The sequence below is a fragment of the Haliaeetus albicilla genome, chromosome 10 (genome assembly GCF_947461875.1).
Source record: "Haliaeetus albicilla chromosome 10, bHalAlb1.1, whole genome shotgun sequence".
NCBI classification, from domain to species: domain Eukaryota; kingdom Metazoa; phylum Chordata; class Aves; order Accipitriformes; family Accipitridae; genus Haliaeetus; species Haliaeetus albicilla.
Window position 1 is genome coordinate 29,887,809 of NC_091492.1, and position 27,656 is coordinate 29,915,464.

The 27,656-nt window shown below is 43.9% G+C and overlaps 3 protein-coding genes across 8 annotated transcripts in view; 2 read left to right on the top strand and 1 right to left on the bottom strand.

The window, feature by feature from the left end:
- Positions 1-13,960, top strand: part of HECTD4 (HECT domain E3 ubiquitin protein ligase 4) — a 79,372-nt gene extending 65,412 nt beyond the window's left edge. For all 4 annotated transcript variants that reach the window (XM_069794619.1, XM_069794621.1, XM_069794620.1 and 1 more), the window contains exons 64-76: positions 77-228; positions 436-542; positions 1,432-1,555; positions 2,352-2,542; positions 3,183-3,329; positions 4,510-4,629; positions 4,771-4,926; positions 6,873-6,976; positions 7,951-8,172; positions 8,611-8,777; positions 9,259-9,454; positions 10,275-10,497; positions 10,966-13,960. In XM_069794619.1, coding sequence (XP_069650720.1) covers positions 77-228; positions 436-542; positions 1,432-1,555; positions 2,352-2,542; positions 3,183-3,329; positions 4,510-4,629; positions 4,771-4,926; positions 6,873-6,976; positions 7,951-8,172; positions 8,611-8,777; positions 9,259-9,454; positions 10,275-10,497; positions 10,966-11,102 — 2,046 coding nt within the window. In that variant the 3' untranslated portion in view covers positions 11,103-13,960. The remainder of the gene's footprint in view (positions 1-76; positions 229-435; positions 543-1,431; positions 1,556-2,351; positions 2,543-3,182; positions 3,330-4,509; positions 4,630-4,770; positions 4,927-6,872; positions 6,977-7,950; positions 8,173-8,610; positions 8,778-9,258; positions 9,455-10,274; positions 10,498-10,965) is intronic.
- A 427-nt stretch (positions 13,961-14,387) lies between these two features.
- TRAFD1 (TRAF-type zinc finger domain containing 1) lies at positions 14,388-27,337 on the bottom strand. 2 transcript variants are annotated; one of them, XM_069794627.1, is made up of 12 exons: positions 27,252-27,337; positions 26,406-26,474; positions 24,846-24,981; positions 24,719-24,772; positions 23,253-23,526; positions 21,127-21,396; positions 19,742-19,815; positions 19,334-19,546; positions 17,368-17,494; positions 16,806-17,112; positions 16,145-16,217; positions 14,388-15,780 (listed from the first exon to the last, which is right to left on the bottom strand). In XM_069794627.1, the coding sequence occupies exons 2-12, from the start codon at positions 26,453-26,455 to the stop codon at positions 15,736-15,738; spliced, it is 1,623 nt and encodes a 540-aa protein (XP_069650728.1). In that variant the 5' UTR covers positions 26,456-26,474; positions 27,252-27,337; the 3' UTR covers positions 14,388-15,735. The 2 variants fall into 2 exon arrangements, with proteins under 2 accessions (XP_069650728.1, XP_069650727.1); XM_069794626.1 differs by lacking the exon at positions 27,252-27,337 and having other exon boundaries at positions 26,326-26,947.
- Positions 26,830-27,656, top strand: part of NAA25 (N-alpha-acetyltransferase 25, NatB auxiliary subunit) — a 33,634-nt gene continuing 32,807 nt past the window's right edge. For both annotated transcript variants that reach the window (XM_069794623.1, XM_069794625.1), the window contains exon 1: positions 26,830-26,952. In XM_069794623.1, the coding sequence (XP_069650724.1) occupies positions 26,895-26,952 (58 nt within the window). In that variant the 5' untranslated portion in view covers positions 26,830-26,894. The remainder of the gene's footprint in view (positions 26,953-27,656) is intronic.

Genomic DNA, 27,656 nt, shown 5'->3' on the forward strand with positions numbered 1-27,656 from the left:
TGCTTTGAAAACTATTTTCAGCATATTTTTAGTAACTTGAAAGCATTGGGTAATTATTCACTTTCTTTATTGGAAGATTTTAAGGAAATACGGTGTGCCCAAGCCAAAATTTGACAAGAGCAAGTACAACAAGGCGGGCAAAGAACAGCATCCAGTGAAAGTTGTGAGCACCAAGCGCCCAGTGACTAAACCACCTACAAAGGAAAAGTCGATGCTCAATAGTGTCAGGTTGGTGTCTTCAGCTTTTTCACAGTTGCAAACCCTTTGATTTTTCTTTAGGAATCCAGATTTTTATTTCCTCTCTCTCTGTGTTTCCATGTACGGATTGGAAGAGGGAGATGCAACTTTGAGATTATAAAAGACCTTCAAGGAATGTTTTGGTTTCTTGAACAGACAAAAGAAAACTTTCATCTTAACATTCACTTTGTCCCTTAGCCGAACAGCCTTAAGTGAGAAGAAACCTACTGTAAAGCCAAAATCTCCTGAGAAGAGCAAACCTGAAGAGAAGGACCCTGAAAAGTCTCCCACAAAGAAACAGGAAGGTAGTGCCTGTATAGAATTTTTCTGTAGTATTACCTCGTAGAAAAGAAATAAATTTTTGGTATTGGCATGCTTATAGATGTCATGATAGATTTGGCTTGTCTTTGTTTTTAATGAGGCTAACTTGATTTTTTTTTTTTTTTTTTTTAATAACAATTTAAAATGCTGCTTTTATTTGTATGTCTGTAAATCTGGACTCATCAATGTAAGTGAGAGCAAACCATGCTCATGCAATTCATGCAACAGTGTGCGTAGACCATGTGAATACATTGGGTAGAGAACTGACTTCCTAAGAGGTATAGTTTCAAGGCTTTTTTTTGTACAGTGGGGATTTAGGATATCATGGGGTTGATTCAACTTACATAGGAAAATTACTAAGTTACAAGAGGAAAATTGGACGAAAGAGAAGCTTCAGATGCCTCATAACTAGTCTTATCCATGGAGGAGACAGCACAGCCATGCCATGACAGGGGTTAGTTCCAGGGTCTTGCTTGATATTTCTTTCTCTGGTCAGGTGGAAGAGTGAAGAGACATGAGCTTGGACTCTGCTCTTCACTGTAGGAAATGCCAGGTTAGTTCAGAAGAGGGGAATTTCAGCATTCAGCCAAGTATGGATCCTTGATACCTGGGTAGATATATTGGTGGAGCTATTCCAGAGGGCAGCTGGAGGATTTGCGTCCTGGAGAGGAAAGAATAAGTGCTGTTTACTGAAGGTCTAATCTGGACCGAATAGCATGATGTTTAGAACTACTCGAGAAACAAGCCATGGTGGGATGGATAGAACCAGGACAAAGCTGACAGGTACACCTTATACACTGACCGTTTTCCTGTGTGGTGTGTAGACTTTATAGTAAGTCATTAACTATTTGATGGTTGTATTTTTGCTGCCAGTTCCTGAGGAGAAGTATTTGACACTGGATGGATTTCACAGATTTGTGGTTGACCGATCTAAACAGGATATCCGTAGTGTGTGGAGAGCTATTCTGTCCTGCGGATATGATCTACATTTTGAAAGGTAAATTTTGCACATCTTTTTGTAAAGTTGATACCGATTAATTGTGCTCACTTTAAAAAAAACTTGATCCCAAGTGTTCCTACTCCAAGTAGCTTTAACCAGTGTGTCAGTAACATGCAAACTTCTATCCACGGCTGCAAGGCCTGTAGAGAAAATTGTTGGTTATTTTCTTAAAACATGCTTTGAAAGAGTCACTATGCTGTCAAAATGCAGGTTCCTGACTCTCTTGTACACAATATAGCTGACAAAATCGTATGCCGTGCTGTCCTTTACAGCTTCCAAACTGTGTAATAAATTTGCCTGATGAGAATTGTAGATCCGTCTGGCTGTCTCTGTTTTCCTTCCACAACAGCTTTCTATTCTGCGCACCGCATAATTGTTTAAATTGGCAGTGTTATTACTGGGTCAGTAGTAATGTAGAGGAGGAAACGGTTACTTCCTTGTTAATATTGTACAGGAAGAAAGTCCCTTAAATGGATCCTCCTTATCTCCCTGTGTCAAGCCACAAGCTAATTGCCACATCCTCTTCCCCTATATCCGCTTCAGAGCATAAAGAAGATAGTGTAGTAAGTAAGCTTAATAGACAGTTCCTTTTTTTCTTATTATTTAATAACAGTGAGGCAAGGTAGGTGATAAGTCAGTTCTTATACTCAAACTGGAATTTTTCTAATGAAACAGCTCTGCTTAAGAAAAGGGGAGAGAAGTAGAACAAGCTACCTCGTGTTGTGCTCAACATGCTCTTAGTAAGCAGTATTGCACTTACGTTTCAACAGGTCTAATGCCTTTTACATTTCAGGTGCGCCTGCATTGATGCAAGACATGCTCAGAAAGCATCCCGGAAATGGACACTGGAAATGGATGTAGCCCTTGTCCAGTATATTAACAGGCTTTGTCGTCACCTTGCAATTACACCAGCACGACTCCATCCCCATGAAGTTTATTTGGATCCAGCTGATGCAGCAGATCCCAGAATTTCCTGTCTGTTGAGTATGTATAGATCGTTTGCATAGGGGCTTTCTTCAATGGAAGAGCTTGGGTAGTGCTCCTGAATGATCTGGCTGTCACTTGGGTAGTCAGGACATTCCTTTGGAGACTGCAGACTGGAGCTTCTGTGGGCCAAGGGCAACACTGACTCTAGGTCTTCTCTCTCCTTGGGTGTGCTTGGGCACTGCGGTGCCTTTGGCAGCAGTGTTAGAAATGCACTGCAACTGTTCTCTGCTCTCCGAGCATACCTCCTAGGTCATCACGCTGGAGCAGGAAGATACCTGGTGAGTTTAGCTTGCAGGGGGGAGGTAAGGCTGGATTGCAGTTCTGGACCTAGGCAGACTTTAGTCACCCAAATCCTGTTCTAAGCACTAAGTTCCTTCAAGAGGGTCTCCAGGTAATGCAAATTCAGTGATGATGAAAGATACTGGATTCGGACACATAGAGACTCGAGATCCAGGAAGGAACATGATGGATCGTGGCTGGTTTTGTGTCTTCAGCCCTCTTGTTGATGTGCAGGGATCAGGAGGGGCTGCTTTAGAAGGAAGCTTGTGTGGCTCCTGCAATGAATCTGCTGGGAAGATGGACTTTGCAGTACATAGGGAATGTCTTTATCGCTCTGACTGGATGTTTCCCGCTTCAGATGTTCCTGTTGAAAGTCTACGCCTACGGTTTGCACTGCTTCAGTCTCTCAATACAACATTGGAGACGTTCTTCTTACCACTGGTGGAGCTTCGGCAGACTGAGGTGTATGCTAATAGTATTTCTGCGTTACTGCAAGAGGCCAAAGGTCAGTTTCTTGGGGAACATGGTGGTTGCCTGAAAGGGTGCATTGTGCACCACACTGAATTTCTTAGATATTTTGCGGGAGATTTTAACGAGTGTATACATGTGACAGAAAGGAGAGCGTGCAGGGGAGAGGGAAAGCGAGATAGTGAGTGGTTTCAGCGTGCTAACAAAGGCTTATTGGCTTCATTCTCAGCCTGATAAGCTGGCACACAGTCTGTCTGAGGTGACAGCCAAAAAACATCATTAACCAAAGGGCACTTCTCAGTGTGGGAGTCTTTTCTTTTTCCTTGGTTTGTTTTTTAAAGGTGAGGGGGATTATTCTTGCAGGTAGTTAATAGACACTGTGCAGCTTTCTTGTTGACCATGGAGGGCATTGGTCCCATCTTTTCTGTCTGTGGGTGGCCTTCAAATGTGCCTTTATCTTCTTGGGGATATCGAGAAATTAAAACTCATTGCTAGTCAACAAGCAGCAGATCAGGTGAAAGTCTCAGGACTTGTTGGCATCCTTGTTGTCACTGAAGTTGTAGAATTAGAGAGATCAAGAAAATACTTATCATACATCAGCATTTAAAATAGTTTTTAAAAGCCTTCATTAGACAGCAAACAAAATGAAGATTTAGGTCATTACATTTCCCAAACTTGTTTGCTTCTGAAGAAGAAGATACAGAAGTCACCAAAGGTGTCAATGTGCGTAAGTAGGCTTTTATATTGGCCCAGCTAGCAAAAAAAACTTGTAAAGCCAGTATGGGAAAGTGAGGAATATTCAGAGATTTGTCTTTATAGAGCCCATATTTATGGTGCAGTATGACAGCCCTATTTCTTATCATGTTTTCTTGCCTCTAGCATTATTGTCAAAACATCTCAGATTTCTGAAAGCTGTTTGGCAAAGTGTTTCTGATTTACAGAGATTCTGGTGGAGTTGCTAAGATCTATTTATATAACATTAGGATTGTGTTCATCAGTGTTCTAACCCAATGCACGTCTTCCAGTAAAAATTAGTAAAAAATACTTTAAAAAAAAAAAGAAAAAGAAAAAAAAAAAAAGAAAAAGTTGTGGATTAGCCATATGTTACCTACCTAATGAAGGTGAAATTATTATTCTACCCTTGTCCGTTAGAGAATTTCAGAAAACAAGATTGTAGGAGGACAGATTAACTACACTGAAATGTGTTTCTTTATTAGGTTTAATCTTTTATGACACAAAAGTAACTGTAATGAATAGAGTGCTGAATGCCACTGTCCAAAGAACTGCTGATCACGCAGCCCCAGAAATCACCCTGGATCCCTTGGAAATCGTTGGAGGTATGAGAAACGTTGATCCTTTTCAAAATCCATTGTAATCCATTGCAACAAATCAGATCTGTTTTAACCACACTCAGATGCTTATTAATGCAAAATACTCCAAGGATGGGGATTTTATTTCCTTCTTTTGTTTTTAAATAGGGGAGATCCGTTCTTCAGAAAATTCCTATTTCTGTCAGGCAGCAAGACAGCTAGCCTGTGTGCCATCCTCGCAGCTCTGCGTTAAACTTGCCAGTGGTGGAGACCCTACGTATGCTTTCAACATTCGGTTCACAGGGGAGGAGGTTCATGGAACAAGTAAGTCAGGATTACAGAGTTACCAGCCTGAGTGACATCAGGTACAGTCGTGAGAACTTACTCCAGGTGGAGTGCAAGTTTTCACCAGAATGTGGCTCATGTTAACTTTAAGGAGCAGCGTTACCTTTAGTGTTTGTAGTCCTGCAGATGGAAAAGAATGAAGCTTCCAAGAACTAAGCAAGCTAGATGGTTAATTTTCATATTTCAGCTAATACAGCAGGAAGTATGCGAGCCTGGGCGTGCGACTTTGCTAACTAGAGCAAATCAATATAAAGTAATAGTAAGTTGTTTGAAGCATAGGGAGAGCATTTAGTAAGAATGTCTCTTCAGGTTGTTTTGATGCTTGGTCATGGTAAACCCAGACTGTGCTGATAACAAAGATTTTTTTTTTTTTTAAGTACTTTCTTAGTATTAATGAGCTGGGTAATGCTACTGTGTTTTTTCTTATTAAAGTGATGTGAGATTGTATAGCCAATAGATTAAGATACCATTAAATACTAGTATAGGATACATTATCAAATGCAGCTGTCAACAAGTATGCAAGCATTAACCATTAAAAATAGTCATGCTGAAGTGAGGTGATTTTGAGAATTGTTTTCAGCTTGCCATCAGAAATATGAAGTTCAGCTTGTCCCAGCCAAGCTGAAGAGAGGGTGAGTATGGTAAGGGTTTTGTTGCTTTAAAAACTGTCCTTAATTTTTGCAGTAGATAGCATTAAGATTGCATCTTCCTCATTTTTTGTGAGATGATGTACAGTATTTCTTGTAATCATTTCAATAATTCTCATGTGACTGGTTAAAAGAATGAACCTCATAAAGGAATAGACAATTAACTGCCCTAATTTCACCTAACTGGTACAGAGACAGACTCCTCATGACATGGGAGTGCTGCTTTTCAACAGAAAGTGTTGAGCAATAATCTCACTTTATTAAACAAGATTATTATGCCTTCTCTTCTCTTGACACTACACTTTAATTTGTGCGGTTTCATTTCGTAAGATCTTCTTTATGTGGATGTTGTCCAACTCCTTTTGGATATTGACTTTCTTTGGGGGTGCTGGCTCCCTTGGATGCTAGGTGGGTTGCATGTACTCCAGGAAGAGACTTGATTTAACCAAGAGCCAAGAAAATCTTGCTTTGCAGATCTGTTGAATAATTGATAGGATATCGAGGCAAAATATCAACTGTGTGTTGAAGAAGAAAATTGATCGCTGCTATCTAAATTAAAGCAGTCTCTGTGTACTGATTGTAATAGGTCCTTTCTGGAGATTCATGGGGGGGGTATACGTAGTTAGAGAAGAAAAGCCCCGAATGCACTTCTCATATTACCAACTAGTGCCGTCTATCAAATTGTGTAAAGGAAAATTCTTGTCAGTGTGCACTTATTAGCTGAACAAAGGGCTCCTTGATGCCTTCTCTCAAGGGGAATTCTTTTCTTTTTAAGGTCTGTGGTGGTTATTGACAGTATCTATAAAGAGATAAATGTTATGTCCACAGCTCAGCATCTGTAATGATTTCTGATGCATTGCCTCACTGCTTTTAGCTGTGGAAATGCTCTGTCATTATGAAGACAGCACCATTCATCTTCTAATCAAGTAACGAATTCCATTTGCAGGCCAACTGGTGTAACAAATGTTTGTGCTCATCTTACACATAGAGTGCTGGGAGACAAAGCAGCAGTTTAGGAATTTAACAGGAAGCAATTAAATGAATATTTTTTGCATGCAGTTAAACTATTTAAATGTGGACTTGCACATGAGTAGTAGGCTGGCATGGCTGGCAGCTGCCCGACCTTTGTTTAAGCCACGTGTCTGTGCGGCCAGAGAGGTTAAGGGTGTAATTTAAGGCATGAAACATGATTTCAAGGAGAACGGCAAAACCTGGATTAAAAGGCAGCAGTAACAAGCCTCAGAGGGCATTTCATTATTTTGCCCCTCTCTTTTTCAGGTGGATCTTTCCGTCACTTCCTTTGGCAAGTTTGTAAAGAGTTACAGAGCTCCTCGCTCTCCCTTCTCCTGTTGTGCCCGAGCTCTGCAGTCAATAAGAATAAGGTGTGATATCTCAATGCAAGAAATGAAGTTGCTTTTCTCTCTTTGAATGCATGTGTTTGACCAGGAGTAGAACACATTCGGTTAGCAATACAGAGGGAAGCTTCAGATCAACAGCCTATGTGATCACATCTAACCAGATAGGTCTCACATGCCTGATAGAACTGAAAATGACTGTTGATGAATGCCCCATTGCACTTCAAGTGGCACTGCAGGTACTTGAAGAAGTAGCCAAGTAGTCAAAACTGCAAAATGTAGCAGAATTAAGACTCCTGGTCAAAGTTCACTTAAAGTGAATCTGGTTCAGTTGTCTGATTTGGAGGTTGTCTGTCCCAAACTAGCTAAGTCACGTTCTGCTGGTATTACTCCGGGAATGTCACCAGGAAAGTCAGTTGCATTGCTAGTAGAGTAAGACGCTCCATCCGTGCTATTTAATTCATATTTAGTGTCCTCCTATTTCATGCAGTAGATATAATATAGAAACAAGATAAAGCTTATGGCTCAAAGAATTTACAGTAGTTGAGGTGTAGGTCCTTCGCAGGAGTATTCACAAGGTAGGAAAATGGCTCGTTTTCCACAAGACCAACTACGTAAGCAAACCTGGCTTTGCATATCCAGACTGTATTTCAGAAACATGCCACAACTGAAAGACTTGGGTATCGAACTGATAATACAAATACAGAAAAGTCCTGTGAATGCTGATTAACAGAGCTTGTAAAAGCAGAGCTTTCAAGGAAACCAACTTTATGATATTGCTTTTGATCATCAAGTGATAAGATAATGTGATATGATATCACTGTATAATATATATAGACTCCATCCCACGCTTGAGCAAATCCTTTTGTAGCCAGCTAAGCAATATTCATCATGTTCAAATCAGTATTTTCACAAGCCTATTAACTTGTGGACCTGCAGGGTATGCACGAATTTTTAAATACTGGTTTGTGTGCTCTATTCTGTTTTCTTCTTTTCTAAAGGGGAAGTATATTTTGACGCCTAGCCCTGTAACCTATGCGGAGGAGCAGTTGTTCCATTTCTTTGGGCAGCTCTTGGGTATTGCAATTCGAGCAGATGTTCCTCTGCCACTTGACCTTCTGCCCTCCTTCTGGAAGACCCTGGTAGGAGAGCCACTGGATCCTGACGTTGATCTTCAGGAAGCTGACATCCTCACCTACAACTATGTCAAAAAATTTGAAAATGTAAGTAACTTTTTTCTTTTCCCTCCTTTTTTTTTCCCTCAGAGTTTCCCCCATAAGCATGTTGTTCTAGAAGCAGCTAACTTTACTGCCTGCCCTAAATAGTAGTGGTTGGCTTCACGGCTAGCAGATGTCTTCATGTGAGCAGGGTTGACTGATCTTGGCTGCAGGATTTTACATCCTGACGGCTTGGAAAAGCTGCTCAGTCTCCTCTGCTGCCAGGTACAGTGGAATTAAGGCTTCTGAAATGTTTACTGGAACTTGGCAGGGCTAAACCAGAAAATAACCCACCAAAGCAATTGCTGGCTTTCACTGTCTGTGATGTCTCCAGATGACAGAATGAGCGCACTTTGTACGTTGTAGTGATACCTTAAATGAGTCACAAGAATAACACGGTATGGCATGCTGGTCACCAGATACTAGTCTTGCGTTTCGTGACAGATAAATGACGAGACAGAACTGGAAGCTCTGTGTGCAGAAATTGCTTCTCAGCATCTAGCAACAGAGAGCCCGGACTGTCCTAACAAGCCATGCTGCAAATTCACCTACCTGACCATGACAGGGGAAGAAGTGGAGCTTTGTCCCAGAGGCAGGCACATTCCGGTGGGGTAAGTAACAGCCACCTTAGCAGGACGTTGCACTGGGTTACATAGGAAAGAAGCATCTCTAGAATAATTTTCCAAGCACCAGGCTCTGCAGAGATGCTTTTGTAACAAGATGAAGGCTGGAAGGATCTGGGAAAGCTTTACATTTGTTGGCAGGAACTTGGAATCACTAGGGCTATTTACTGTCTTTTGTTCTGTAAGGAACAGGCAGCTGAAGAGCCGTGCTTATCGGCTGTTTGCTGGCTTCAATAAACAGCCATGGTTAGGAGGCTTGTGAGAAATGGGCAAGCATGAGAGAAGAGGAAGAAGCTGAGGAAAGTGGAATTAAATTGGGAAGCATTAGAATGCAAGTAGCTTAATGCTCACTCTCGATTATTCCAAAGTGGAATCTCCCCATAAAACCTCTCCATGTGTAACTGTCTGGGGTAGGGCGAGAGGGCTCTCACACGCTCTCTTTTTTTGTCCTGAATCTCTGCCCTTGCAGGTGGGAGAACAAGGACGTGTATGCAACAGCGATCCGGAACTTGAGGATGCGTGAGCTGCAGACTCCCGAGTGCATGACTGCAGTGCGTGCTGGGCTGGGTTCTATCATTCCACTGCAGCTTCTGACTACACTGACCCCTCTAGAGATGGAGCTGAGGACATGTGGGCTTCCCTACATTAACCTGGAGTTTCTCAAGGTGTGAAGAACTGCAGCTTCTTTGGCAAAACTTACCTGTCTGACAGATAGAGGAGAGGACCCTCCCACGTGGGAGGTGTTAGGGGAGGATCTTCTGCTTGCGGTATAGCCAGGATGGTGCTTGTGGAACGCTGGCCTGTACTCGGACACCCTCCCGCTCTGCCCCTCAGGGAAGTTTTTTAAGATTTCATTGGATTCAGGAAAAAGTAGGACTGGAGCTTGTTTCAGAGAGGAATAATGAATTTACTTTTTAACATAAAATTTTTAATCTGTCTCCATTTTATTGAGCTTTATTCAGTATTTGCTACTTGAACTAAGGGCTGAAAGCGCCATTGCCCTGATTTTGAGTTGCAAATAGTTTCTGAAAATCTAAAACTAATCTGTAACAGACAACTTCTGGTCCCAAATACTTTCATTCTGTTACTGTAAGAATTATGCCATAAAAAGAACTGTTCTTTTGTGAAGTTGTATAACATGCTCAACCATGGGTGTTAGCGTTGTTTTGCGTTTTCCTTGAACAGCGGCAATGCTGAACTGCCCCAGTCCTGCATATTAAAAAAAAAAGTAACATGCGCTACCTGCACTAGAAGGAGACACACCGAGACAAGCCTGTTACAGAAGTTGATGGGCTAAAAAGATACAAAACCACGTACATTAACACTCTACCATGGCTGGATTTCCGAATTGCTTTAAAAAGGCAGGAGAACTTGGGGAGATGGGTGTAGTTCACCTGCCCCTTCCATCCTTTTAAAGTGTAAGTGGGGAAGATGTATGAAGGAAGAAGGCGGCAGCAGCGGACATCTTGCTTTCTTTTCTCTTAGGCACACACCATGTACCAGGTGGGCTTGATGGAAACCGATCAGCACATCGAGTTTTTCTGGAGCGCGTTGGAGATGTTCACTCAGGAGGAGCTTTGCAAGTTCATAAAGTTCGCCTGTAACCAGGAGCGAATCCCCTTCACATGTCCTTGCAAAGACGGAGGCCCTGATACTGCCCACGTCCCGCCATACCCCATGAAAATAGCCCCCCCCGACGGAGCTGCAGGTGCGTTTGCCCTGTGTCTCTGAAGGCAAAGAAAATCAGTTCTGCTTGCATCATGGTTCTAGCTTTCGGTTCCCAATTTTTTAATTTAAACTTCTATTTGATGCATAAGGAGTGACAAAAGAGAGGCAAGTAGTTATGGCTGTAAGTGAGAAGAGAGAGAACTTGTTTATAAACCATGTAAAAATAAAATATAAAATAACTACTGAAAACTTGGCCCTCTAGAGACGACAGGAGACTTTGTATAGTATTCATCTCGTATGCTTTTAAAATGGTTGGACTACCAGAAAAATACCAGCCTAGGGACTGATGGGGAAGCACGGCAGTATTTAAGGTTCAAGAGACACATGACGGGCAGGAATTTTATTTCAATACTTCTTAGCAAGGGGCGTGGGGGAAGGATGCTTCTGGAGAATAAGGTGAAAAGCAGCAGGCATGTTCACACCCTTTATGGCGCTTCTTCCCCCGCAGGTTCTCCAGACTCTCGGTACATCCGTGTCGAAACATGCATGTTTATGATCAAACTTCCTCAGTACTCCTCGCTGGACATCATGCTGGAGAAGCTCCGATATGCCATCCACTACCGGGAGGATCCGCTCAGCGGCTGAGCGGGAGAAGGGGATGCCTAGAGGTGACTGTCTGGATTGTTTCATGACTCTGCTGACGTTGGAAACCCTTCAGTTCACATAAAAATACCTCCTGTAACACTGTGTGATGAGCTGGAGGTTAATTTATTTTCTGAACTTTTGTTCCCGTTACAACAGTTACTGGAAGACTTACATTTTGTATTTGTAGACTTTGTGGTGGACTGGTTATTTTGCTGCCTTGTTTGTGGAATATTTGTAGGATAGTTTAGTAAAGACCAGTTTGTGTATAATTTAATTTTGAAAAACCTTTAAACATGTGCATTTCTAATTTTGTAATTTAGAACGATCTTACCCATGCAAACACAACAAAAGTGAGGGCGTTCTGAGTTCAGGAGCACTCAGAGGTGAAAGCTCGTAGATTGCTCTTCCCTGAAACATTTTTGAGTACAAAAACAGAATCTGGTGTGAGGAGAGAGTTGCTGCTTGGCAGCCGCAGGAACAGAGCATGGTACCTCTTCTGTCACAGGCAGAGAACGTGCAGAATTTCTAGCACTTGCTTGAGTTTTAGAGCAGAAAATATGCTGCCAAACTGCATGTTTACGTTTCCACTGTTTTCTTGTAACTTTCTGAACTATAAGCAAGCACACGGGTGGCTGCCACAGTTAATTTGGGGCTTCAGCTAGACACTTTTGATGAGGAAGATTTATAATGGAAAGAACAGTGAAAGGACTGTAATTCAGTTGGGTTCTTGCCCTAGATGTTCCTGAATGTCTGCTTCACTTAGTAACAAAATAATTTCTTGTAATTAAAGTATTAGCAGAAACAAAATGGCTTCTCTCTGTATGGTGTAAGATACCACAGTTCAAGCTTCTAATCTGTGACTTTATCCTATTTCTGAACAAGCTTTCAGAATAATCACTGCGTGGTTAACCACCTGGAACTCATTTTTGTACTCAAAAATGATCTTTGATCTACGAGGCAATTATCCTAGAAATGCAAGACCCAAGAGGAGGATGAGGTGGGGGGGAAAGGCACAAAGTTACGTGTTTGAAGATAAAGCTTCTATTTTCTGTGGACAGATAAGAGCAGACTACAGAGAGAGAACAATCCTCCAGGTTTAACTTTTGTATGTTGTGAAAATACGTTCTGGTTTGGTTTCAAAACACCACATCAACACGTGTATCTTCCTTTACTCGTATAAAAGCGGTTGCCCTGCACCGGGTTCATTTAAAAGTACGACGTTGCTTTGTTCACCGCTTAGAACCCGGCACAAGTGGGAATCACCTGCGTGCTAAAGAACCGAAGAGAACATGCTGCGGTCACCGCTGTGCTGCTCGGCTCGGTACTCGATGTAAGTTAAGTGCCAGTACTGAGCTACGCATTTGTTATTTTCCTTCCGATGTGCTTCGCGCGCATCAACCACACAAAAGGCCTACGATGAGGTATGTGTAACTGTAACTTTAAGGTTGGTATTCTATGTCTCTTTAGAAGACAATGTATGCTAATTTGGCTCGTCAGTGGTAATGGGAATCGAAAAAGCTGTATTTATTGTATATTATTGTTAATATTGGGAATGGTGAGTGTGTGGTACTTGGAAGATAAAATGTGAGTAAGAGAGAAAAGCCTAAACAAGCGTGTATATTCTTGTTCTTCTGTGAACGAATGGAAAAATGTGTGTGCAACAGTTGTAGAGATAGTTGTTGGCATACAGAGTCTCCAAATCCTGTGGTTAGGAAAGCTGTGTTACCCTTCTATTGCATATTGCCCTTCCAAAGGAACAGATACATGTAGGAAGAATATTTACTCTTGAATCTTGTCCATTTCCTGGTAGAAGCATATACGTAGCCGAGAAATCACTTGGAGTAAGCGCAAACACACGTGGAGTTTACAGAGACTGAGGGGAAAACTAAGCAGAAGGAACGGCTTGGTGCCGGTTTCTTCCCATCCAGAACGTGTGTTCCCAAACAGGTGCCGCAAGGAAACATGAGGATTGCCAGCTGAATTTCATGGCAGAACCGTTGCTGCCGACAGCAATAGGTTCGGGGTTTCCTCCTAGCGATTGGATCGTGGCTTTGCGCTGGGTTTCAGTCACCCGTTTCAAGCCCTTGATGCTTTGGGTGGACTCACAGCGCAGTCAAACACCTCACTCGCAGGGGTTGGAGAACTCGGTATGCCAGCATTTTCCAAGGCTATGACTAAGAAACTGCTGCTAATGTCTGTCTTCTCCTTCCAGAGAGCACATTTGAGTGGAACGTATCTGCATCTTGGCCCTGAAAAGCGTGCTGTAAAGTTACTTGACACATATTTATTACAATTAATTATTTATGATGACAAATAACAAACTTTTAGTCAATGCTGTTTACACCTTGCTGTGTAAATGAAGCTTCTTATACAGGAAAAATGTCACACCAATAAATAACCTTCATCAACTTTGGGGTTTTTTTTTGTTTTTGTTTTTTTTTGAAGAATGGTATGAGCCCTGCAAGAGAATGAATTGTGGTGGGGCTTTGGGGCTTTTTTTTGGCTTTTTTTTTTTTTTTCCACATTACTGGGAAGGAAGTGCTGCAGTTGTTCGACTGTAGCTCAAATGGCCTTTTAATTAAAGCTTTTCTAATCATCATTACTTCCTTGTGCTTTAAATGAACTTGACATTGTCTGTAATAGGCTTGTTTGTCAAAGCAAAGATTGGTTTGTGATGATTTTTTTTTAATATATATTCATTCAGAATGTAAAATTATACTAAACATTGGAAAAACTCTGGAGCTGGGTATTAGTTCTAGCTTGGTGTGTGTCCATCTTGGTACCGTACACAGCATTAACCTGTTAAGTGCTCTTGGCCATAGCGTATACACTTGCATAAAGGAGATTCTTAACATCCCTTTAGATGTATTGTGTCCTTATTTGGGGCTGGAAGTAATGAAAGAAATCCTCCACTGCTGAAGCTGCACTGATGCAGAGGATTAGAACTGCTAGAAATTGAAGTTGCAGGTTACCTGCTTTTAAATCCCACTTTTATGGGTTAATACACTGTAATTTGTATTTACTTGGAACAGAAATGTAAATATTTTGTACAAAAGGGAAAGCAAGCACAACGGTTGCTAATATTTCTCTTAAGGGAGAACTGCAGTGTTTCTCATGCCTGAGGAATAATGCAGACTAAGCCACATTGTCAGCTCAGTAGTTAGTTATTCTTCATACTGACGATTTCTGAACCAAGGCATCCTGTTAACCTTCACAAACCAGAAGAGGCAGCTTAGATTCCCTTATCTTGCCATAGCAGTTTTCCCCAGAAATGCCAGCACAAGGTTGGTTGCCACCTGTTTTTAAATACCTTTATTCTGCTTTTCTTGTATAAATAAACGCTTACATTTGGTGGAAGCGTCCGTAAAATGTCTTTATTTTAGAAGCAAGATCATGTCAGCCATCGTTAGTGCCTATGCTGCAGCTTGTGGGACAGGGCTGGCAGCAGAGACAAGGCCTCCAGTAACAGCCCGGCCCTCGAGGGGTGCACTGGCTCATTAGCCTTGCCTAATGCCACCTGCTCTACCAGTTAATTAGGCTGATGCCTATGGTCATTATCTAAGACCTGCCTGTTCCACCTTTTGCATTACCAATTCCCAAAGCACAAGGGCTGTGAAAGCAAATGACCAAAGAGCGAAAGCAGGTAGTAACAGTAGAACACAGATTAACAGAGCCTGCTGCCTGCGATTCTGAGTTGGCCACTGCCAGGTGTGGGGTGGTCATCTCACCCTCATGTCACTTCACGTGATAAGATTTTTTTACTGCACTGTGTTTTGGGACATCATGAGATAAATGTCATTACATGGAATTTAAAAAGCACAGACTGACGTGGCATTAAAAAGCATTTTACAAGACAGCCCCGGGCTCAGCGCTTACCCCTCCGCCAGTGACCGTGCCCTGGGCACCCGGTAACACCAGAGGAGGTGCAGCTGGCAGCGCAGGCCCCTCCAGCCCCCCGGGGCACAGACAGCTTCGCTGGGCTGAACTGCAGCCCTGGGGAGACCCAACGTTAAGCTCCAGGAACGGGTTCAGCTACAAGGTCTCCAGTGCTGCCCCGTCACCCCTCCCTTCGGCTCCTGCCGCTGCAGAGGGCATGTTGAGGCGAGCCACTCGATTCAATCCCTGATCCCGGGCTGAACAACCCTGACCAAACTGCCCTGCGGTGCTGGGTCTTCTGGCCTCCGCAGGACTTGGGTTAGCTCCTAGGCCCACCTCTTCCCCGGCGGCATCCTGGCTGGTAGCTTGATCTTGTTTTTCATCTCTTGGTGCCATCTTAAGAATAACGAACTAGCACAAGAGCAGCAGGACACAGGCTTGAAGCTCAGTATGTCAAAAATTCGCTGGGTGTCACAAAGAGCCAGTATGGAAACAAAACCCAGGTGGTTCCCAGGGTAGAAGTGTATTTGCTGTCTTGCGACAGTGCTAGTATGGATCACGGAAGTAAAAATCTGTAGTATACTCTCACAAATTGAAAATACATACACATATAAAATGATCACTTGCCTGTAAAAATTTAAATTCATAGAAAGTCTTCAATGACACAGCAATATAGGAATTTACTTGCGCTTGGATAAATAAGTACTATAGCACGTAGTAAACATGAGTGCTAAACATGTTTTTTGTAAGTGGTGGATCACTCCTCCTCTGGATGTCCAGATGCTGGGCTCTGGGCTTTTGCCTCAAGGGAAGGAGGAAAAAAAAAAAAAAAAAGTAAAAATGCTGTTTTCAAAGAGTACTTGATAAAAAGCAATTGACAAAAACCTCACTGAAGCAGGAAGGTCTGTAAAATGAGCTCATTGTCCTGACAAAACCATCAGGAGGGGTAACAGCCAGGCACTGCCCTCTCTTCCCAACCAGTCTCACTCACAGAACGAGCCAAGCATGCACCAAGTCAGCAGCACCTGAACCCTCGGCACTTTAAAACACTTGGACACCGAGAGACTGGAGAGGTGCCTGTTGAAGCGCTCTGAAACACAGGTGTCGAATCCACACCTGATCACAGAGCGAAGCACCGTTCTCCCACGCTGCGCTGAGCGCCTTACCTTTGTGTTCCTGCGCCTGAAGCTGACAGGACTATCCGACATCCCAAGGTTCTTTCCTCCTCCGTTGCTGGTGCTGTAGAATAACAGGGACACTTTCAGAGGAAGCAAGCCTACCCATTTCAGTACTCTTACTGCTGAATAAACACAGGTCCTTCACACCAGGGAGGCTTTGGAAGTCCTAGGAAGAGGCCCTTCATGTTTCTCCTGAACCCTGAGCCAGTCATTTTTGTAGCAGAAGAACCAGATCCTCTTCAAAGAGCAAAGAGAAAAGCTAAGATGAGCACGCTATAATGGACAGGTGACAAGGCATTATCCTACATTTTCTCCCAGTGATCATTTTGTCCGTTCTATTTTGCTATAAAAGCCCAAGTTTGAAACTCAGATAAGCACCAGCCAAATTAAACTGAGTGAAACCCTTTCAGCCACAGGCAAATAGGAGGGAATCCAGATTTGTACCATGAGGAGATGAGGCAGAGGACTGGAATGGATTTGTCACTATTGCTGCTGTTGGGTTGCTGCCATCTGAAGATCAGAATGCACCAGGCCTAAAGCTGCGTCCCCACTTTCAGCAGAGCAAAACTTGCTCCTACAGTGCCACTGATCCCGTACCCTTTAGGGCAGGCCCACTGTGGCTGCTTGATACAGAAGGCAAAAGTGTTACCTTGGTTGGGCTGGAGAAGTTCTCGAGAAGCTGGATGTGAAGGCTTCTGAATGAAAGTTCTGAGTAGGTCTCACACGTGGCGTTGTCCCACCTGCAGATCCACTTGCACCTCTGTTCTTCGGTCTTCCCTCGTTGCCAGCCACCTTCCTGGGCTTCCCTCTCAAGTCAGGAGCATCGCTAGCTCTCACTGAAGAAGACAATGGTGCGTTCCTGGTGTTTGCGGTATTACTCGGTGACTTGGTCCCTAGTGCAGGATAGCCGAGCCTCTGCTGCCCAAAGCCTTCTGCGCACTGAGGAGAAACATCTCCTGAGAGGATAAGAATACAGCGCTTTAATAGGAATAGTAAATGCAGCACAGGGCTTCATAACCAAGATCTTTGAGGATACCGAGTTTCAGTGATTTAATCTTTCTTGCATAATACTAGACCAATGGTAGTATATCAAAGATTTTTAAAGTTTGGAGACACAACAGGGTAACAACGTTTATTCAGCTTGGAACACGCACAGTGTTCCTGCAAATGTAAAGGAAAAATTGTGTGTTAAGTCTGTGTTTTGCCCACACCTTGATGCCTGATTCGTCTCCGAGCCAGCTCTGGTGATTCTCTTCTCTCTCCGTTGGCTTGAGGAGACAGCAGCTGCTGAGCTGGAAAGCTGGCTGCTGGGCTGGCTGGCCGCAGATCACAATGGTGCTAAAGCAAAACATACATCGGACTGTTTAAATGACAGCTCATTCAGACTTATTCCTGTAAAAACTCTGCAGAGTATCGCCCCTCAAAGATTCAGGTTAGTATGGAATTGTTTTTAGGAAGAGGCAGATATTGCTTGCAGGCACCCACATGTTCTCTTACACAGAGCTTAGGAATAATTACTAGCTATCACAGGACCTAAGCAAAAATGGAACTGGCAGTGTGAGCTGGTCCTGCTGAACAGAAGCACCCTGTATTTGGGGCCTCGCTGCCAGCCAGCCAATAGCCATACGCTCTCTTATTCAGCCTTCTGCCTCTCATGCCTAAAGATGACCCTGCAAAGCCAGTCCCAAGCATGGGGAAAGCAGCCCTGAAGTACTGTCACTATAGTTCTGATCAAGTTCCCAATATCAATCTGGTATCAGTGCCATCATAAAAACCAAATCCAAGGACAAAAGTCAAGTTGAAAGTTGTTTCCAAGTTATGCTGCCCCCAGTAGTGCCCCTGTTGGCTCTGCTGGTTATAAAGTCATGTTTTTCTGCAGGTTACTTACACCAAGGAAAAACAAAATAAGAAGATAGAAACGCATAGGACACAAAAAAATATGAACTAGAAAGGAAAACATTTGTTACCTTTGTTAGATACCAGGAATACTACGTGGAACACAAAACTTTAAATACAGGGTGTCCTTTTCCTGGTTTGCAAACTATATTGTTGCAACTCGGCTCCAGTTGCTAATTCTTAACAACTCCTGATTATCGTAGATAAACTTCACCAAAACTATTAGAAGCTGATAGATAAAGCAGTCTTTGTGTTCTGCATTTCCAAAACAGTTAGATAGGGTGAGGGAAAATAACAAAAAAAGTCTTCCAACAGACAACTGTAACAGGAAGTGGATGGGACTTCTTTGTGTCAAGCACAACTATTTAGCAAAGGATAAACTATGAAATTTTATCAGATCTCATTTCTATTAATACTGATTTTACTATCACCTAGGAGAGGAAAGGCCCAGAAAAACAAACAAAATACAGCTTTGCTACTTTGTTAGTTAGGACTGTAAGAATGTGAAAGAAACAGAAAATGAGGAAGCCCAGCATTTTCCTAACTTGTTTGTAATAGTAGCAAATTCCAGAGGACTCTCTTCCACGTGCACACCACCCCCTGAATCGGCTCTTTAGGCGTACAGAAGCATTAAAGCACCAAGTGGCCCAGTTGGTATCTGTCCAGCATTCTTGGAAAGCAGTAACAGCCTCAGCAGTACCAAGACCTGGTGTTCTTTCTGTATGAGAAGTATCAGACAGCAACATATAGAAGAACCGGAATACCCCAGTAAGCACTCTGCAGCACCCATCACTTCATAAACCCACCATTTCTCTCTCAGGCTGAGCTTCTGATGTATTCGCACTCTTACCCTTTCCCTCTCTCTTTACATCTACCCTCCGAGACAGACATTCCTCCATCTCCCAGATTTGTAGTCTGTGTTGTCTACTTCCTCTCTTGCTACACAGGTCATACGCTTGTGTTCCTCTCCCACTTTAGCCGTGATTCATATATCCTGGTTTCAACATAGCTTTTATGTACAAGTCAAACATTTCTATTGTGCAATTTCAGGGCCTTTTGTTTAGCTTTTGTTGTAAGTGCTTTCAAAAATAATTGTTATTTTCCAATAAGAGCCTCAGCATACCGCATTTTCGATGGGACCCAAGAGGCTTTGTTTAGCAAGATCTGACATGGAGGACAGTTACTTGGATTCCTGAAACATGCCACAACAAGAGGCCACAGGACTTGGTATAGTTCTTGAACAACTGGATGTGACACAACAGATCAAGTTCTGCTTAGTACCTGATGATGAAAGAGTGTCTCCTCTTCTAGTTGGATGCCACAAAATTCACACGGAATCATAATGTTTCCTTCTGCCTGGACAGCTTGGGGCTGGGATGAAGAGCAAGACCTACAGCTTTTGGACCCAAGAGCACGCAGACCATCATGTTCTCGTGGATTTGGAGAACTTCTTTTACTGAACGAGGCAAAGGCACTTGCTGGGTTACAACCTGTCTGTTATGCAAGAAACACGGAAAAGTTAGTTCTCCTGTTGAGCATAGATGGACTTAAAAACCCATGCTTTGCAAAGATCAAATCACTACAGTTCTCACAGTATCACTCAGTGAAGACTGCACCCTTTTTTTGTCATGGTAACAGAAAAAAGTCTTTACTGCAAACCCCTAGATACAATACAAGAAAGTACTAAACCTGGTGAAGAATCAGATCTTCGGCAGGGTAGAGCTCCTCACAAAATTCACACGGCAACATGATGATCTCATTGTCTGCAAAGTAAGTAACGGTTATACCCTCCACCACGGAGAAGTCTGATGCAGTTGGACCAACTTATCTTCAAAATTCCTAAGCAACAGACTATGGTTCTGTGCCGCAGGACAGCAACCAGAGCAAATGCTAAGGAAACAATTACTCTAGTCCCACTTGCTGAATTTCACATATGCAAATTCACGTCACCCAGAGCGAGAACAAGGTTTTGGGGTCAAAGATATATTGAATGGTCTGGTAAAAGTGCGTATTACTGCCTTCAATAAATCCTTTAGTACCACTCCTCCTTTCAAAATAAGCTGGCACTTCAGGTCTCACCCATATCCTCCCTTCCTGTGATGTTTACTTCAACAAGAAAGTTGTCTCCTACTCAGTTGTTATGAAGCTCTCACCACATATCAAGGGCAGAGGTTCACTATAGCTTTTACTTCTTCTTCCCGTGCTGTCTTGTTTGAGATAAACCATTTTAAACACTAATATTGCTAAGTTTTGAGGGAGCAGAGGATAAAATTTAGAAAGAAAGGAAGAATGGTACTCATGGAGAGTCTAATCTGTTTATTAACTATCTAAAAATGATTTAGAGGCGTCCTGGTTTCGGCTGGGATAGAGTTAATTTTCTTGCTAGTAGCTGGTACAGTGCTGTGTTTTGGGTTCAGTATGAGAATGGTGTTGGTAACACACTGATGTTTTCAGTGGTTGCTAAGTAGTGTTTAGACCAAGTCAAGGATTTTTCAGCTTCTTATGCTCAGCCAGCAAGAAGGCTGGAGGGGCACAAGAAGCTGGGAGGGGACACAGCCAGGGCAGCTGATCCAAGCTGGCCAAAGGGGTATTCCACACCATGTGATGTCATGCCCAGTATATAAACTGGGGGGAGTTGGCCTGGGGGCGGATTGCTGCTCGGGAACTAACCGGGCATCAGTCAGCGAGTGGTGAGAAATTGCATTGTGCATCACTTGTTTTGTATATTCCAATCCTTTTATTATTATTATTGTCATTTTATTATTGTTATTATTATCATTATTAGTTTCTTCCTTTCTGTTCTATTAAACTGTTCTTATCTCAACCCACAAGTTTTACCTTTTTTCTTCCGATTCTCTCCCCCATCCCACTGGGTGGGGGGAAGTGAGTGAAAGGCTGCATGGTTGCTGGCTGGGGTTAAGCCACGACAAAAGGGAGTCTCAAAGAGACTCATTTTGACATTTTAAAATACCTAGGTAATATCTGACATTCCCAACCCAAGAATCCTCTCTTTCCTTCTCCCTTCCCTCAAACTTTAAGGGAAAAAAACCCACCACAACAGCATTTATACTTACTTTTTATGTGCTTTGATGGGCTAAAAGCCACTAAAGAGTCACAGGAGAAGATATTTGACTTGTCTGTTTCATTAAGACAGGCAGATGGCACAGACTCTTTGGTGTAGTAGTTTTCCCAGAAGTCATTGGGAATTTCAGCTGCAGTATTATTGTGAGGATTATTCTCATTTTGTAGGCTAAGAGCCAACACGTAGTCTAAATCAGTATTCCAGTCTTCATAAAGGGAAGAATGAATGTTTTCATTTCTCTCCAACTGCTCCAGTTCATCCTCTTCAAAAGATAAATACCATAAATTTGAGAGAACGTTAAGCCTGCCACAAGCAGTTCCGTTCTGGACATTAGACTAGCTCCACCATGAGAGTTTCACATGTGCACATGTGAACACTCACGGAGTTCAGTGTTTCAAAGCCTAGAAGGACACCTGTATCAAATTCAGGAGGAAGAAGGAAAACAGTCATCCTATTTTTGTTTGTAACAAGCCAAAAGGGAGAACAAGAAGAAAGTCATTCCTCTTACTCCAAAATCTTGAACTTAAGCTTCTTGGGAGCTTTACAAAGTCACTGAGGAACCTTCTGTGACCTACACTGTGAACAAGGTCCAATCAATATACTGCAGTCTTATCCCTTTTACAAAGCTGAAACACTTCAGCTTTGTTTTTACATTATATTGATGGGAAAACAAATTCTTTTTAATGAGATTACATTTGACAATAGTGGGAATTATACATGTACAGAAGAAAACCCTGAAATGTTTTCTGGTAGGAAAGCTATACCGAAAAGAAAACCAGGGTTCCAGAACAGGGCCCAAGACAACTGATGATGCCTAAAGACAGGCTAAGTGCTCCTCACCCATGCTGATCTATTTCAAATCTCTCTGGTATTTCAGTTGTACTGATTACATGAGAATTTTAAACAAAGCTTACATGTGCATAAAAATACTACTTGTGAACACTCTTTAGAAGTTAGTGTAAGTAAGTGGCCTACAAGTTACAGCTCTCCAGATTATTCAGTTTTATTAACTAAGCCCAGAAGTTATTTCTGCAAGCTAGGCAGTCTTCTACAGCAAAGACTGTAATTTAGTGTTCTGTGGTGTTAAATCCTCTGAGCAGCCCACAGCATAAAGTAGAGCATAGATTCAGCCGAGAGCTCATGGAAGGGCTATGTCTTTAGTGTGACATGACCCCCTGCACGTGGAGATAAGAGATTAGAAGCTTAGGAAAGAGCAGAGGCATTGATAATAGTCTCAGCTATGTCCAAACAGGATGTTACTGCAGAAATGTGCAGCACTACATATGTGAACCCACATCCAGATCTTACCCACCCTTCTACTTAACTGAAGTACAGGGGAGTGCAGCTGCTAGACAAAACCAGACAGAATTTGCAGTGAGCAAACAACTGCCATTTCATTTTTAAGCTAGATACTTTCAGACAGAAGAACAGGCAGTGGACTGGGCTTTCACACCAGGTATCTCAGCAGTCCTCTACTTAGCTGGCTTATAACTTTGCAGTTCTATTCCACACTAAAATAGTCCGTCCCACTCACAGTGCCTCCAGAGCTTTCATTATTCAGTATTTTCACAGAAAGCAATTACAAAACCTTATACTTGGATCAGCTGCCAAATGTCAAATGAGAAGCCAAATACTACTCTTCTCTACACCTTACCTCGCTTTTGATTTCACAGAATGGTAGAATGGTTTGGGTTGGAAGGGACCTTAAAGATCATCTAGTTCCAACCCCCCTGCCATGGGCATCTTCCACTAGACCAGGTTGCTCAAAGCCCCATCCAACCTAGCCTTGAACACTTCCAGGGATGGGGCATACACAACTTCGCTGGGCAACCTGCTCCAGTGCCTCACCACCCTCACAGTGAAGAACTTCTTCCTTACAGCTAATCTAAGTCCACCCTCTTTCAGTTTAAAGCATTATCCCTTGTCCTACCATGACATGCCCTTGTAAAAAGTCCCTCTCCAGCTTTCTTATAGGCCCCCTTTAGGTACTTTAGGTTCTTCTTACTGCTGAAACACTCCTTCTGCTAATGTCCTTAAGGGGTTTGTCTCCTACATAGCTGCTATAAATCTGCTTTTCTAGCATGTTGGGCATCCTCCACAAAGGCCCAGCACAGTTACCTGATCTTAGTCGGTTTCTAATGTCTTGAAGGGCATGCAAATCTGCATCCTCATCCTCAAAGCGAGGCACTGTTCTGCTTCCTCTTAATTGTTTCACCTCTTGCCCACAGACTTGAGGATGCTCTTTTAGATCTTTCACCATGATGTTATGACCGCACCCACCACATGTCTCAGTCCTAGCTCCACAGTAAATTTCATGGTCCTGGAGCTTGTCGAAAGTAAGCTGTATGTCACAGTACTGGCAGAGGGCAGGACGCAGAAGGCATGCTGACGCCTGGGAAAAGAAAGAGGGATTATTCTTCACATATGGAGGACTGAGGCAAAGGTGGAGGAAGGTTCTCAGCTTGCTTAAGAGTTGAGCGGCCTATTGTTTCTTTAGCCAGACCCAAAGCTACACTAAAGAATAGCCTGGAATAAGATACTATGTGAGAAATGTAAGAACAACATGTTGCATAACCCGTGTAGTCATAAACATGCCAGCTGAAGCACTCCAAATACTCAGAACTTTTTTTTTTAAACCTGTTAACGCTTGGACAGCAGATTCATGTAGTGCTTTTTGAAGTTAGCTTTTAGATATAGTCTTGAAATCCAGTACTAATCACATTTCATTGAGTACTGCTAAAAAAACATGTGTTCTATTAAGGAACGGATTTACAGCTCATTTACTACTCAACAAGAATTGCTTGCATATGTTCTTTAGCCTACATTGAATGACAGGTAAGTTGCCCTTCAAAAGGGGTTAAACATAGATGCAATACATGTTATAACTGCAGATGCTGCAATAATACATCATCATTTGCTTTACAAACAAAACTAAAAGCACTACAAACAAACGTGCAGGATAAGCTACTTCCAGGGATTTGAACTGGACATATCTTCAAAGAAAATAATTTTTTCCTCAGCAATAAGCAGACTTAGGTGGCACTTCCAGAGTTGTCTTTAAATGAGCCCATAGGAAGGGAAGGTACTGACATTTGTAACAAGATTGCCTGTGACAGCATCCACTGGATTCAGAAACTCAGAAAATCCCACTGTGTCCTATTTTAGTCTATTTTACAAGCTATTTTAAAAGTCTTTTTGGACATAATGAGTTATTAAAACTCACATAATGACTGCAGCAGAGTCAGAAATGGATAATGTTAAAGGAATGAAAAAAGTCAAATTAATCATATTCTGTACTTTTGAAATAGTGTACCATTTTTCATCTTAATCACTAATAAGGACAAAATCACCAATTATCACAGATACCCCTTTGATACGAAGACTTGAGCAGGCTCCACCACTTTCAGGCAGTTTCCAACCACCTTCCCTCAGAGGGTGTGAATTCAGAAAGCATGGTTCAATAAAAAGGACACATAAATCACAGGCTGGAATCCAGATCTTGGCTGACAGAAAAGCTCTAGAATCAGTGCTTAGAGATACCGTAGAGTATCTTCCAAGGGTCTAAGAATATAAAGTCCACAAACCTCATGATCCTTCAAGAGACTGTTTTCTATCTTCATCCTACACTTGCAGGTAACCTACAATAAACAAACCTCGTCAGATTAATTGCCACAGAAGTCAACAACTTTAGAGGAGAAATTTGTTTCTCACCTGCACATGTTCAGACTCAATATGATTCTTCATCTCAGATTTTGGGACTGATTCACTGCAGTAGTGGCATACTTCAATATTTCTGCTACAGTGGATTTCATGAATGATGAAATTAGCAGCAGGAATATCCTTTTTGCTATGAGAAAGTCACAGATGTTACTTTGCAGAATATACACTGACAACAATTTCAAGCAGATTTTCATAACAAAAAAAAAAATCCTAAGAAAGCTTTCTATGAATTCATGGTTTAGAGAACCAAGTACATAAAGAGGAAGGCAAGCCCAACCAGGCCTCAGAGTTCCTTTACAGGTGGGATATTAACATATGTAGCATGCAAAAGTCACAATTTTCATACTGCATTAAGATAAAATCAAGGTGGATTTATTTCCTTATGTGAAAGACAAATTTTGCAGCATAAACAAGTTACCACCAGGTTCAAGTTAATACACTAATCAGAGAAGATAAGTTTCTTCCTGAAAATAACTTAGCTATGAGAGGTCAAACAGTGCTCTGCTTGGAAAAAATAAATAACAGATCCTGTTAGGCCAGATCTGTTCAGTGAACAATAGCTGTAACCATATTACTCTGTAGCCAAAATTCCCCAACTCACCTCATTTCTAAGATACCCATTTTCCTATCTTGAGGAGGATGCAAGGCTTACAAACACAAAAGGTCCAAAAAGAACTGAGGCACTAGGAGCTTAGCCCTTATTCCTAACTCAAGCAGGTAGCATCATTTCTAGATGGATGTATCAAGAAATGCAAGAAATCAGCCCTCCCAAGAAATCAGCCTTCAAAACACCAAAATCAACTTTATAACCTATCATTCAGTGCCTTCCGTGTCACAAAGGAAAAACACTAGAGCGGTTCAGTTTTCTGCCTTGCCAGATGCGAAGCAGCCAACAGCCTGGCAAAGCAACAGCGTCCAACAGCAGTGTCTAAACTGCACATACTCACTGCTTGCAAACAAACTAGACTGATGTTGCAAGAAACTGGATTCCGATGCCTCTTTGAGAGGGAAAAAAAAAAGTTAATTCCTTTAGTTGCTTGTATTCAAGATACAACTTGACTGAGATTACATCATTATCTGTAAATGTATTACCAACACTGGAGTTTCTAAAGAAAGCTTCTAAAGAAAGAGAACTGTGTCAAAGAGAAACAACTGCCACCACAATATGTGCCTATCGATTCTGTTTTTACATCTCTGCTTCTGAGCCACACAGCTGCTAAAGAAAAACTTGGAATCACGTACTTCATGTGTACCACTGGAAATGAAGTCTTTATTTCTATTCGAATACTTTGGTTTCTATCTAGTTGCCTGTTTAGTCAGAAACTTGAGTAAAGGGTGGGAAAATTACTGTGTAAGACTTGACAAGGTAAAACCAAACCCCAAACATTCCTAAAAAGATAGTATGCTCGTTATTAATCTGCCCCTGCTAGTATTTCACAGCATTTCAAGGGAATATGCACCGCTTACTTACTGAATCGCGGAGCTCGCCTGCCCGAAGGAGAGGCACCAACACAGAGACACCCCCGCCAAGCATTCAGTTTCATTTCTTACCAGTTGCCACACAGCCGGGTTTCCGCCTCGCTGACTGCAGCTATAGCCATTTTTATTTTTGTCCGGGGGCTGAAAAGAGAGGCACCCCCTTTCCCTCAGCCCCTCAGCGGCTGGGGGCACGCGCACCTCACCGAGGGCGGGAAAAAGACACGCACACACCCCCCGTTCCCTCACCGCGGGGGCCCGGGGCACCGCCGGCGGGCGGCTGCTCCCTGCCCTCAGCCGGGGGAGAGGGCTGGGGCACCCCCGCCTCAGGGGAGCGGGAGCGAGGAGACACCCCCGCCCTCGGCAGCGCGGGGCGGCCGGTTGCGGGGGCTGACGGAGCGCGGATGCGGATCGACCCAGCCCCGAAAAGGCGAAACGGCAGCCCGTCTGCCCAGGAATCCCGCACCGGGCCCGGCCCCGCCCCGCGCTTCCTACCGGCCCCTTCACCCCCGCCCCCGGGCCGGCCCGGCCGGCGGCTGCGCACTGCGGTTCTGCGCTCTCATCATGGCGGCGCGGGGCCATGTGCAGGACCCCAACGACCGGCGCCTGCGGCCCATCTACGGTACGGACCCCGCGGCCCCCCCCCCCCGCCCCCGGTCCCTCGGGCCGGCGGGCCGCCCCGCCGCCCCGGTCTCGCGGGGTTGCCCCGGCGGCGCCTGGGGACGGCGCGGAGGGGCCCGCCGGGCGGCCCGGCCCGGCAAAGCGCTGGCTGGCTCCGCCGGCGGGGCCCTGCGCTCGCCCGCCTCTCCCGCCCCATCCCCGGCGACGGGCGAGCCCCGCGCCCCGCTGGGCGGGCAGGCTCCGGGGCAGCCCGCTGCGGGGCCGAGGGGGAGCGCGGCCCCGGCCCCGGCCGTCCCCTACCCCGGGGGAGGCTCTCGGCCTCCCGCCGCCCCGTTCCTTCCTCCCGCGGGCGCCTCTCCGCCGGACGCCGTTGCCCCGGTCAGCCCGCGGGGTGGGTGGGTGGGTGTGCGGGGAGCTGCCGCGGAGGCCGGCGAAGCCCGGCCCCGGCTTCCCCCCCCAACACACCCCGCCCCGCCCGGCCCGCGGGCCGCCCGCCCGGGGCTGGAAGCGGGAGTTTGGCTGGGCCGGGGCGGGGGGGACCCGAGTTCCGTCCCCGCCGCCCGTCTTCCAGCGGGCAGCGGCCCCTTCCTCCGAACTCCCCCCTGCCCTGGGGGGGTTGCTGGTCTCCCCGCTCAGGACCCCCCCCAACCCGCCTGCGGGAGAAGGCGTGGAGGGGCGCGAGTAGCCCGCTCGCAGGCGGGCCCG